Source organism: Venturia canescens, chromosome 1 (assembly GCF_019457755.1).
Source record: "Venturia canescens isolate UGA chromosome 1, ASM1945775v1, whole genome shotgun sequence".
In the NCBI taxonomy this organism is placed as follows: Eukaryota; Metazoa; Arthropoda; class Insecta; order Hymenoptera; family Ichneumonidae; genus Venturia; species Venturia canescens.
In genome coordinates this window covers 38,105,030-38,118,741 of record NC_057421.1, presented here as the reverse complement: position 1 = coordinate 38,118,741, position 13,712 = coordinate 38,105,030, and the positions used below count along the sequence as shown (strand labels likewise).

At 35.9% G+C, this 13,712-nt stretch overlaps 1 protein-coding gene across 1 annotated transcript in view; it reads right to left on the bottom strand.

The window, feature by feature from the left end:
• LOC122415274 (free fatty acid receptor 4-like) overlaps nucleotides 1-13,712 on the bottom strand; it is a 43,433-nt gene that overhangs the window by 3,542 nt on the left and 26,179 nt on the right. Inside the window, exons 3-5 of the mRNA XM_043427289.1 lie at nucleotides 6,103-6,330; nucleotides 452-634; nucleotides 129-326 (exon numbers count right to left, since the gene is read on the bottom strand). Coding sequence (XP_043283224.1) covers nucleotides 129-326; nucleotides 452-634; nucleotides 6,103-6,330 — 609 coding nt within the window. The remainder of the gene's footprint in view (nucleotides 1-128; nucleotides 327-451; nucleotides 635-6,102; nucleotides 6,331-13,712) is intronic.

Below are 13,712 nucleotides of genomic sequence, written 5' to 3'. Positions count from 1 at the left end.
TTTATAATTGATTGATAGAATTTAATTTTTTTCGTGTTACTCAAAAGTTTTTAATTTCCAGAAGTTCGCTGACGTTATTTTCACGATTTTTCTGACAGTCTTAATTTCTCGAACCGAAAAATTCTTACTTGAGTGACACAAGAAACGGCCCACCGGCTCCTCGTGTCGAGGATGCGCTGAAAGATTCTCTGATAATGATAAACAAGAAGAACCATTGGCAATAGGCAGGCGACTATGATTATCGGAATTGTGAAGCAAAGTGATATGTTGACGACGTCGCTCCTCGGAAAAACCAATGTGCAAATCGTCACATCGCCCATAACTTCCTGTAACGAGAATAAATTTTTCGCAATTACACTTTACTTTTTCAAATATATTTTCAAATAAAATATTTATCCTGGATCATTCTCGTATTTTCATCCATCGACAACGATTTTTCTATCACTCTTACCTTTGGCCTGAACCAGAAAGCAGCTGGTAGAAATATCAAGCTGCCAATGATCCAAGTGAGCAAACTCGCTGCGAGTACACGTGAGCCCGTTAAAGCGCTTCTATAAGGAGCGACTGCAAGACATCGATGCCTGTCCATTGATATCAGTGTCAGTGTCCATAGCAGCACGAAACCGCACACAAACTAGACAAAATTTGAAGAAAAATCAATAATCATTACTCAGTATAATTAAACAATTTATTCTCGTACGCCATAATTACACAATAATTTCACATTGGCTAAATATCATCCAGTTATGAAACGATTGAGCAGCTTCTCCTCGAATGAGATCCAAAATATGAAGGTTGATGAGGAATGATTCGAAATGAATGAAATTTCATGTCAATGACAATTTCATGTAATTTTCTGGCATGCTTATCGTTATTAATATTAATAGCGTTATTAATATAATGCAATTTGAAACATTACGTTTGTCGGATAAGATTAAAAACAGTGGAGGAGAGGCTCATATTTTTTTTTTTTCTACGAATATTTTCATGCTTCGTTCATCCACAAAGGAGAGTCAAAGCAGCGTGTACTCGTGGGAGGGTTTTTTGCCCGAGCAGCGCGGATATGCGCCCATCATTTACGTTCTCGTATTTTGACCGACATCAAAAAGCAACTATGAAGATGGAATGGAGCTCACAGCAGCATTTCTCTTTCGTGATGGACGTAGACCGTTCGATATACCTAAGAATGCATGCGGATAGATAGGCCAAAAGAGAGAAAATAGAGAGAGCAAGAAATATTTCATACGTCATTGTGAGCCAAAAATAATAGAGTTTATGGAGATTTGTGATTGCGGAAAAACGGTCCATGTTTTTCATGGATTCGAGACGCGGCCGATGGCGCATCAACGTAATTTATTATAACGCAACGAATGCTGCTTTACGAGATTCGGGCTTTTGTGTACAAATTGACTAACTCCGTTGTACAGGGGAAGAGTACAAATGCAAATAGATGCAACTCTTCTACTGATTCATTGAACAATCCTCTCCGATCTTGTATGTACAAACGTGGGTAAGTGTGTATATATGTAGCATTTGGAATTAAACTCGATGAAGCATCGGGTTAATTGATTCCTGCGTACTTCAAAGTCAAAGGGTGGACGAACGAAATATTTCAAAGAGAAGGAGAAAAAGTTATGGCAAACCGTATATATCTCTTTGATCTCGTAATTCACCATTCGATTTGAGTATGCATATAGGAATACACGAGCTTGAGACTTTAGCAGGGAGATGCAAAGGTCGTATTTTTTTGGTGTAATTTGAGTAATTAATTATTCTTCGCCTTGACGAGTCGATTTTATATTAGTAACTGCGGAGGGATATTCGAAATCAATTTGGTTCGCGTGACGGATAGGATCGATCATTCGTTTGGGATTGTGGGAGTCGCGGTGCCGCGGAAGTGAGAATAATTACGAAATATATTCTCTCTATTCGGAATCATAAATTTGCATTGAAATTTCCATGAATTTATTTTCATCGATGTTTTAATTCATCTTTTCCCTGAAATAGTGTTTCATACGAATAATGAAAGTTTGTTTGAACGGCGCGGCTTGGGTGGGTGAAAAATTGTATTTGGTGAAATTTCCTCGCAAACTTTTATGTCTTCGATGTATTTTAGGATCGAAAAAACTCCGGGCGATTTTATTGGCTTACGAACACTCTATTTGGGTCAATTTAATCCTGGAAAAACACTTCTTCATTCTGTCGAGAAATAAACGAGAACAAAAATATTCCAGTCACCAATTGCATTTAGATTTCAGAATGATCGATTTAACGAGCTAACGTATGAATGGACTTTTGCTCTTCATTCTTATCCTGATTTCTGATTACGCATCGAAATTAAAATGACCGCAGATCTATTTATATCCTGAGAAAATCCATGCAGCTTCGGTGGGCGAACAAAAATGACGATTCATACTAGCAGAATCCATTTTTTATGGACGTTTAATGTACTCGAATCGTCGAATCAACCGATGAGTCAGTTGGATTCGTATAGCAGGCTTCGAAAATTACGGACAATAGAAAATTGTGGTTAAAGACAAAAATAACAAAGCTCGTGTGAGCACAGGGTGAATCGTCCATTTGCAGAACACCCGCCATTGAATGAACAAAATGATTATAAACGAATAATTAATAGCAAGCTAAAGTACAATATTTATTTTTTTATGAAGTTTCTACAATGGTCACAACAGCTTTGTGTTGTACCCTGGTAGAGTGCACATGACACTGCGCGTAAAAAAAATAAAACATTCAACGAGTTCGTTTTTCAGTAAATCGCAATAATAGACCCGGTCTCGAGTGTTTCCGATCAGGTGGCTTGTTATCAATCAAAAAATTAAAGAAAAGTTTCAATTAATATAAGAATAAAATTGTTCAATCTTCAAGTTTAACCACTATTTTATCATGTAATAATTAAAAATGCATCAAATTCGCGAGTGTTCATATGTAAGGTCAAGTTTCCCAACTCTTTCCATTGAATGAACAATAAATAAACAAAACCAATAGGCATCAGTGAAAGCTGTGATGTTGAATATGAGTGTTCGTTCACTGTGTAGACAGTATTCTTTCAATGAGTAAAGTCTTCGGTCTTTGGGATTTCGGGTATGTCGTTTCTTTTTGCTAATTTCCGGAAAATTCATCGACAGAAAGGAAAAAAAAATCGTATGCAATATTCAATGCATCTTTGACCAATAAATCCATTTTTTGTGTGTTCTTACACATCATCTCCCACTTTAATCTTAAAACAGTTCGCACATGCCTTACGTGTTCCTGCAATATTATTGATTTGCAATGGATTCTTTATACTTTACGAAGTTGATCGTCACGTGGAAGGCGGATTGATAAGATCGAATTCATTTTATGTCATTACTCGTTTATATTTACAGCTCGTCGAGCTTGTTAATCACTAGTATTATGATGTAATAACGAGCTTTATTGCGATGACAGTCTCATTAGTATAATTGGCGAAATTGGTTGCGTAAAACTGCGTTGGAACCCATAGACTTTATATTTTTCGGTCATAATTCTCGTATTGATTCACGGCGGTCAATTCTAATATGATAGAATTTACTTGACTCATTCGTTTGTAGCAATATGGATTATTTGATCGACATGTAATTATTTTCTGATCGTCATAATATAATTCTCGGTTTGGGGATCAACGAAGTGAATATAATAATCTGACAACAGGCATTATACGGATTACAAATCACAAGCTCGTTAATCATCTCGGATTACATGTTCTCCAGGAAATTGCTTAAATATTGATGGACTCAATTGTTCGATGCGGAATTGTACGAGAGATTTCAATGGCTTCAAAATAATCTCAGCATCGTTTTTCCAGAGAGCAGATTTTACTGCGTTTCATTTATAATGTCTATGCTCATTATTTTTAAGGTTGTTTAGAATTCAATAAAGTAAAATATTGCCTTGGAAGGATTCTTGAACCAATAAGCATAATACTTTCGGTAAGATACGCGAATGAGATTGAATAAAGAACAATTTTTCTTCAGGTAAATACACCTGGTCGTGCTCTCAAGCTTTCATGTGCATCGTTTTTCTCTCGAGCATCAAACGTGCGTTTTCACAGAATTGAAAAAACGTTAAATAGAATGCATTCACGGGCAGGCAATGTGCTCGCCAGGATTCAAAGGAAAGCTCACAAAATAGCGATATCACGTCTTCCAAGTATGCATGTTGACGTAAAGATGGCAAAATTGCCTCCATCGAGCCGTAAAAGTTATGCAAAAGAGGCTCGATGCTGCTTGTCATATTTTTTATAAATCGAAATATGTTCGGAGGACTTTTATGGAATATGATGAATCGCTGAGAATGACAAAAAAAAACATGGAGTGCACTCGTGGAGTTTTGCCCTTGAGGAAAGTTGCATCCACGTTCATACGATTTTCCCCTTTCACAAAACTCGAGAAATATCGGAAAAAACTCTTAACGTCACGTGGCTAAACGTTCGAACAACCGTATGAATGATTCATCGGGAATGCGATGCATTTTTTCAACTCTCGAACATGACAAAACTCTTCGATCTCTCGGTTCTACTTGCGTTTCTCCATTCAGAAGAATATATCAATTTCAAAATGATAATATTCTGCGACAGTCGTTATACGATTGTAGACATTGTTTTCCACGAGATCTCTCGTTTTTCACTGAAAAAACATTTTCATTCGATATTTTCTATTCTGTATGAGCAAAAAATAGTTTACGAATCATCGTTCGAGGGCCGAGTTAAATAAGCTTGAACCAGCTTGAATGTCAACATTGGAAATAAATTTTGGGCGACTGAAAATAAAACTTGAGGCAAATTGTGATTTTCCGAAAGATTTTTTTATCACCGTTGGAATAAATAACTTTGGGATGAGTCAAATTTTGTTTTTTGTTTTTTGTTTTTCTCGCATCCCTCCGGAAATGCTCCCTCTTTTGGCGTCATTTTTTTCTTGTTACAAATAAAAAAAAAAAAAGTTTCTTTACAGAGTCCAGCATCCGGAGTAATCTCCATTCAAGATTTTTCTCCTCACTTCGTGCTTAACGGCTGCTCAACGTTCATGCGAGTGTGGACAATGCACGAATCGAGGCATGGATTGACGAGAGTCCAGAGAGCGTGCGAGCGCGTGCGAGCCTACGGAATTTATTTTAATACCACGCTTTTCTCATATCCGGGAAACACACGAGGATAAAAATATATATTTTTAGTTGAGCAGGCTAAGTGGGAGAGAGCAAAAAACCGAGTACACAAAGAAAGAGGGTGAAAGAGAGGAGAGAGAATGAATTTATGGAGTATAGTTGTCGCCGTTTTCTCCGGGGACCGCGAGACTAGGTCGTGAAGATGCGCTCAATCGATTCGCGAATTCGAAGAAACAGGACACTCATGAAAATTTTAATACAATTCCACACAAATAAGAATTTTACAAATTCCCTTAAACATAGTTCATCAAAATACTTTGCTTCGATTTCCATATGCTTTGTAAATACTCTACAACTCCGTTAACAACTGTCAAATTTCTTGAGTTAATTTTCCCATCATTTCTTGCATGCCAGAAGCACGTGATAGTTTCTTATTACTTTATAAGTATACTGCACCGTTTCGAGCTCTCATCGAGTTCATGTCAATCTCTCGTTTTGCTTGGCAATCAATTTTGAATCGAGTTCAAGTTTTCAAGGTAAAAAGCACTTTACGTTCAAACAATTTGTTTAATTATTTTTGTGCTTTTTTTCTTGCACGGTTTTATAGAGTGTCCGCGGTGAGAAAATATACTTGAAAAATTGTTGTTTTTAATTCGTTTATCAAAAACTGCTTCGGTGAATGAATCGCCTTGCTTTTCTGAAATCTAATTCCCTGAATTAAATTAATATTGGGGCTTTTTATAACGAAAATTTTTATAAACGAAACAAAAATGTGATTTTTTTACAAGTGACATTTTTGAAAACTGCGTCCATTTTGGTAATTGTGGTATTCGAGTTTATTTATGATTCAATTATACTATTGTAACATCAATAGATTGAAAATAATGAAAATTTTGAATATGCTTGGTGCAAAATTAGTTTTAATGTTCCGAGAAAAAGGGTTTCGAACAATTTGAGAGACGTTACCTGTGAGTATGGTAGCAATCTGCATACGGTTTCACCAAGACGCCAAGACTGGGTCAGCCTGGTGTAGGCGACCGCAGGTACACCAAACGAAAAGAGCAAATCTGCAGCAGCCAAATTAACTAAGCACAGATTCGTGGGCGTTCTCATTTCCTTGTAGCGTAAAACGCAAGCTGCAATACCAAGATTCGTACCAACAGCTACAACGAACGTCACAGCTAGGACAACGACCTGAAAAATTGTAAAATCGTTTTTTAGTTCCATTCGTAATTTTTCATAATATTTCATTCGTTTAAACGAAATTTCGATTTTTATAATATTAGAATGGGTGAAATCGAAATTTTTTATATTTGTTTGTAACTGTATAACTTTGCAATCAATGAACTAATTGTTATGAAACATTTCGGTAGGCACACAGTTCGAGTGCCGAAACAATTAAGGTAACTCCTGTACTGCATGCTAGTCAAATGAGTGCTAAATTTTCAAAACGTTTTTAGACCAAGTTCAACGTACCGATTATAAACTTATTGTTAATAGATATGTATTCAAGCATATTTTATTAACGTGAAAAAATATTAAAAATGATAGTTTTGCAAAACTATCAACTGATAGATGCAAATTTCCACGATGACACATTTTTACAGGTATTTTTCAAAGAAAATAAGAAATTATGAATGAAAAAGTTTTTTCACGTACTGAACAATTAGCTGCAACAGTGAAACGATCAAGTTAAAAAAACAACTACTTGGTGGATTCATAGAGGACCGGTTGACAAACAAAATGAGACTTGTTGCAATAAAATCGATGAATAAACGCAGATAATTCTTTGAAAAATACCAGTGAAAATGTGTCAGCGTGGAAATTTGCATTTATCAGTTGATGGTTTGCAAAACTAGCGTTTTTTAAATTTTTACATCTTAATAAAAATCCACTAACAATACATTTAATCGCTACGGTAAATTTGGTCTAAAAGCGTTTTGAAGATTTAGTACTTATTTGACTAGCATGCAGTGCAGTAGTTACCTTAAGTTGCATTGAAGTCGAATTTGTTTGAAAATTTTTATTGTTTAAATATGGATAGAGGTTTGATGAAATTGATCAAATCAACTATTCTATTGTTCGGCATCCGCGTTATATTTCATTAAATTTAAAATCAATCGGTCGACAGAGTTTGAAGGATCGTCGAGGGTTCTTTCGCCAGAGAAATGTCGAACTGCTCTTTTTCTCTTCTTCTTTTCTACCCTCTCTACTCGCACTCGACCCTAATACCCTTCCTGTGACACTGTGTTGTGTAGAACTAGACTGCGGAGGTTTGGATTATCGATGATATACCTGCTCTATAAATAGAGATTGTCATGAAAATTATAATTAAAAGTGAGAACAGCAGGTATTATTATCAGACTTCGATCTTCCCCGAACTTAATCAACAATATGTCAGATGAAAGGATCACATACGTAACGTTCGCAAGAGCTGTTATAACCGAGCTCAAAATAGAATTGACATCATTAGAGTACAATGAGTTCCAGTTGAAGTTCATTAATTCACACTGCGAAAGAAATTCGTTGATTCAACGAGAAATTTGGTCTGTAATTCTACGAATAGATAAAAATAAATGAAATTTGTTAGTTCAACAAAAATTCTGTTGATACAACAATGTTTCAGTATCCGTACGGGAAAAAAATTATTATTCGAGCCAACGAGTCGAGTGTGCGTGAATAAACTAAATTTTCGTTTCGGTTAACCATTTCTATACTGTTCACTATTCGTTGATCGGACAAAAATTTCGTTGCATCAGCAAATTTCTGTTCTGGGTACATTCAACGAGTTTGTTTAATCGATTGTTAGCGAGAGTATGGAGCTTTCCAAACTCATACGAAGAGTATTTTTGTGTACGATTTTCAATTTTTTTTTTTTTTAATTCGTGAAATCTTGACAATTTGAACGTAGTTCATGCACGAAACAATTTTCTTAAACAGAGTTTAAATTGTGTAGTCATTTGAAGAAAGTTTAAAGGTGTAGTCGACTGACACGGGTATCAAATTTTAAAGGGTTCGTTTCATTGGTTATTGAGATAAATGTGTTTAAATATGATGAAAAATACACAGGGTTATAGGGACTAGAGTAAAAAATCGTTTATCTTTTCATGTAACGAATGAGCGCTTCTCACGAATTTTATGAAAAAGTACACAATAACAATGAAGTAAATAATGAAGGTCAGGGAAAAAATTCGAGACGATTGTTTTACTATTAATAAAGATATATTACGTTAAAGATCGAACGAAATTAAGTACATTTGCTTATTTCGGTATTTTGTTTCTTCTTGGCTTGGCCCATTCCTGTCATGGCCTTCTGCCTTTTTATTTATACTTTTTTCTTGATCCATTTCCCTTTGTGTTATCTCTTTGCGCTTTCTAATGCGATTTTTTTCATAAAAAACTACAGTAATTTTGCCAGAGACGAATAAAATTTTGGGTTCGATCAGTGATGGATTCTCGATTAATTAATGGCTTGTAATTTCATTCGCCAAAAGATAAGTTGAAAAAATGTATTCACAAATTCGAATGAATAACTTTGACACTAATTTAAAGTGATTATATTTTTAATTAGGGAGTAAAAATTGATCCTATTTAGACGCCCTTAAAGTACGATCCTTCGGGCACGGTCTACCTTAAATCGTCGAAAAAATTGAGGTTGCAATGATCTTTTTTCGAAAGAGAAATGGGATTGAAAAATTGTAAAATTTGAATAATTATCGAGCCAAAATACAACCTGTGATTGAATGTTTTTGTAAATGTTTTAAAGATTCAAACTCAGGTAGGAACATCTCCGGTTCCCTGTATGTTCTACGCGTACCAAAATCCACTTATTTTACCAAACAAGGCAAACTTGGAAAGTAGTTCGTACTCTAAGATATCGGAAATAGCTCTACTGGTGTTCCACGTTATCTTGTAGACGCTGTTCGTCAACATGCAAAACGCGTTTCTGTGTCTACAGAACTCATAGTATCCGTATAGAGTTAGTTCAATTCGTTAAGAGCAGGGGACCGTAAACCCGGAGGCAAAATGGTATAACTTCATTCGAAAACTCGGATATAACTTTGCACTTATCCTGCTCCGTGGGGATTTTTTTCACACAATGAGAAAAAAATCAGTAGGGCCAAGTTATATTTGCTGAGGCTAATGGCACAGTAGAATCTCGAAATTTTTTTTTCTCCGTTGTTACAGAAGTAAATTCCCTTGCGTATCTGGATACGCAACTATTTGAACCGCAAACATGCTTTTTCGGAGTTTTAGATCAAATTCTCTCGAAAGCCTCGTTCGTTTTGTAACATGTTGACAGGCTTGCCGAACATCCAGTGAGAGGAAGATTTGACTTCTTATAGTCAAACACGAAACTCTTCGAAATGACTAAATCGTAATCCTCAGTCATCGTTGCTGGTTTTTTTTTTTTTTTTTATTGAGAAAAGTTGAGTAAATTGATCGTAAGACTGGTTGGTAAGTCACATGAGTCGTTTGTCAATTCTCAATCTTTTACGTCATCAAATACCGAATATAACTACAACGAGTTGTTGCGTGTGTCTATTCGATCAGATTTTGTTATGAGTACGAACTGCTATTCGACTTTCTCCCTCGATGTCGAGACTTAAATAAGACTTGAAAAAATATTCGCAGTAGGATAAATTCGAAATTCGTAAAATATTGATTTTTTTTTTATCGCATGGTTATGTGCAGCGTCCACTTGCACGTCATTTCCATTTTCCATTCATTGACAAGATACACAGCAGCATCCCTTGCGACCTTGTGATTCATGAAAAAATTTAACAGATTCTCTCTCCCAGGCCCGTACGTCTCTCATCCTCACGAACAGGTACTCCAAAGTGCTACTATCGACAGTTCTCTACAAATAGCTATCGGTGAGTTATAAATAGAATTCACGGTTGTCCTCGTTGTTCTCCTCGTCGATATTACGCTTCGTCTTTCGTTTCAATAAACTCGAGGGATTGTCCTCGACGACGCGGTTAAATTGAATAACGAGAGTCAAAGTTTCTCGTTCTTTTTCACTTTACCTTCTCTCCGTATCAAATAACTCACCATTTTTCAACGTTCCTCATGCAAAATATCATTCGACAGGTTGTCCAATAGCGTTTCAGCATTCTCTGCCAGTTGAACATTTTCCTTTTTTCTCTTTATCATCGCACGAAACTTTCTCACGCTTCATAACTACAACAATCGTTATTATTTTATCGAAATAATAAGTGTTGCCAGTCCGAATAATGACTGGCGACAGACATCGCGATGAAATATATATTTAAGATTCGCAATTCAATCTTGAAGGAGTTCAAGGCCATCTTCTTCTCGCTGTTGTCAGAGGTGAATTTTAGGACAGAAAGATTTTTTTTTCTTTCATTTTTTACGGTAAAAATTGGAATTTTTTTGGTAAAAAAAAAATCAAAAAATCCATGAAACATGATGACGTCGTGTATGCCGAACATTCTATGCATTCGAAATATTAAAACTAAACGCACTCTTAATATCTTAGTCAGTGTTGTGGGCTACGATCCTGAAACCAGGCAGAAAACACGTTCTTTCACAAAATTGTGGCACGCTTGAATCTGGTTATCGATATTTTCCATGTCATTTTTCTCCTTCCATGGCTGTTATACAAAAAAAGTGACAATAATTGAGACTAAGTGCTGATATACTATTGCTGAAAAACTTTGGGCTGAAAATGTGTGCAAAATTTTTATTTAGTTGGCTTTTATTTAGTTATCTAGATGTTGTGTGCTCGCTCATTGAGAAAGCATATTTTCGACTCTCTCCAAAGATCTTCGTGAATATTGATGTTTGCGAGAAACTTACGAGCTTTCTGAATACTAAAAATTTGTTCTTTTTCTCTCGTAAAGCACTCCGATTTCTTTTTAATTTCTCAATGAAATTTTTAATTCTTGTTTATTTCTGTTGCTCCTTCCTTCTCGAATTTTCTACTTTTGTTTTTGCTCCAGCGTGCCTCGGAGTATGTGTACACAGCAGAATCGAATATGACCAGTCAAAGTTTGTCGTTTCTGTGTTCCCATTATTACGAACGCGTAGGTACTCGAGATTCATCTCATTCCATGGATATACGATCTTCCGTTTCGTTTCATATGGCTCTTTCCGGTAGGTCGTCGTTGTCAGATGTACAGACGACCATTTCTATAGGCCATAAAAGCCAGTAGAAAGAAACAAAGAGAGGGTGAAAGATAAAGGGGAAAAGAGAGAGAAACAAAAAAGCGACGAGTCTGGTATGTCGATAACTTCGTCGAGTCAAGTCACGTACGTAAGCTAAATTCCGTTCGATGTTGTACAACTTTTCTTCCCATTTGTGCTTGTTAATGCTTGCTTCACTGTTTCTCTCATTTTTGCCTATTGGAGACTTTGGTTCTCTTACAAAGTAATGAATATTATATTCGTTATGATAGAAAAAAAAATCTTTGAAATCTATAAATATTTACAGAACTCCAATCGGTTGGTATACAGTTTTTTTTTGTCTATAATTGCGTACTTCACATGCGAGTTTAATATTCATACGAGATTATAATTACTGAAGTTAGGAAGCAAACTTTTCGTTTGTTTTACCACTAATTCGTCACAACGATTCCATGTCGAAGTTATTTGTCATGTTTTTACGTCAGAAAAAACTTTCTCGAATTCGTGACCAAAAAAGAAGAGAGAGAGAGAAAGTAGATAGAAGGGAGATTGTCTTGACCTCGAAGAGGAAAAATTTGTTAGAGCGTGGATCAACGATGTGAGCCATTTTGGTGCCACTCCATGTAAGTTTACACAATACCAAAATTCCTTGCTAAATTTTGCCGAAAGAGCTGAGTCAACGTTAATCTAGTTCTCCCTTGGATGTCCACAAAGCCTCTGTGTGAGAAAAAACTGTGAACGAATGAGAAGAGACGCCTTCGCAAAATCGTGTCGATCTGTTTTCACAAAAAGGTTTCGTTTGGAAGGTCTTAAGATCCATATTGGTCGAATTCACGTTGAGTTTGTTGCGTGGGCGTGAGGCAGCTTTTTTTTTGTTTTCATCCCTCTCAAGATAAATTGCGTACATCTTGTCAATGGGGCAAACTTGAGAACATTTTCGTTCTTACAAGTTACCATACTACATGCGTCGTTCGATCATTTACGTGTCAAAGATGAGCACCGTGCTTACTTAAACATACGTCTACGAGTAAGTGTACGGAAGAAAAAAAACGAATCTTTTCAACAATTTTTTTTAGTACCGGACGATAAAAGGATTTTTCTTTTATATCAAGGAAATTGGAACATTTTGAATCGATCAGCTCGCATATTTTAATGAGATATTAATTCTGAGAATGGGAACTCCGAAATTGGACATTTCGCAAATCCATTTTTGGGAAAGCGACACATCGATGCTTAAAAATCCTTCGAAATAGCCACTGGCGTGAATCGAGACTAAGCGTCCTGAGTGCTTAATTTAGGTGAAATTATAAGTGACTCTAATAAAGTACAAAAAGGGACAATCTCGAGGCTGAAACTGTCTTCAAGGCTTGCACATCCTTAGAAGCTCCATGAAGCTCGTTAATATAATGTAAGGAGAGTAAAGGAAGAGAGCGAGACAGTAGAAAGAAAGCTTTTGGTGAAAACTCGTTAGTCGCTTCAGACAATTCGCATTCGACGTAACCGGATAAAGATGAACAGCAAAAGCTACAGAGCAGCGGAGGAGGGTGAAGGACGCGAGAGAACGAATATCGTCTTTATTCCTCTGCACTCGAGATACTCAAGTGGAATATGTTGAAAAAACGCTGCGGCCAACTTCTTTTATTACTATCTACTTTCTTTGCTATCTTTTGACGCTCGCTGCAAAGTTGTGAGCAAGCTGCTGCTATGAGAAAATCAATTAATCAAAGCAACTTTGGATCTGAACTCTTATGGGGATAACAGTAAATGGGGGAAAAACTCAAACTAGAAAGTGTGCTGAATAGAAGGAAGAATTCCCCTCGGCTATGAAGAGAAAAAGAGAGAGAAAGAGAGAGAGAGATTTTGATTTTTTATTTGATAAGATGTATTTGCCTCAGTATCAATTTTTAGGCAACTAAGCCATTTGCAATGTAAACTTAAAAAAATGAGAAATAATACCATAAATCATAAGAAAATAAAGGTAACATAAAATGAAAATGAACCAACATAAGTAGAAATACAATAAGCGAAACAGAAGCAGGTAATGAGTCGTACGAAATCATACAAAATCGAAAATCGTACAATCATACAGTCCTCACAAAATCAACCAAACTCTTAGCAACTATCGAAATACAAATAAGGGTTAAATAATATCATAAAATAATAAATGTAATAATAAAATCGAGTTTATGTTCCATACACTTGATACCGCAACCGTGCTCATGGAACCAGCAACGTATAATAACGTAATAACACACCCCCAAGTGTAACTGCTCCTTAAAATATAGTGAAATGCATAGAACAAATAACTACCAGTGCTATTGGTGAGTCACTTGTTCGGTATTCTCAACCCCCAATAAAATGTTATGTAATCTACATTTAAGGAGTTTCGGTACAGAAGTCTAAATATTAAGAAATTGATCAAATTT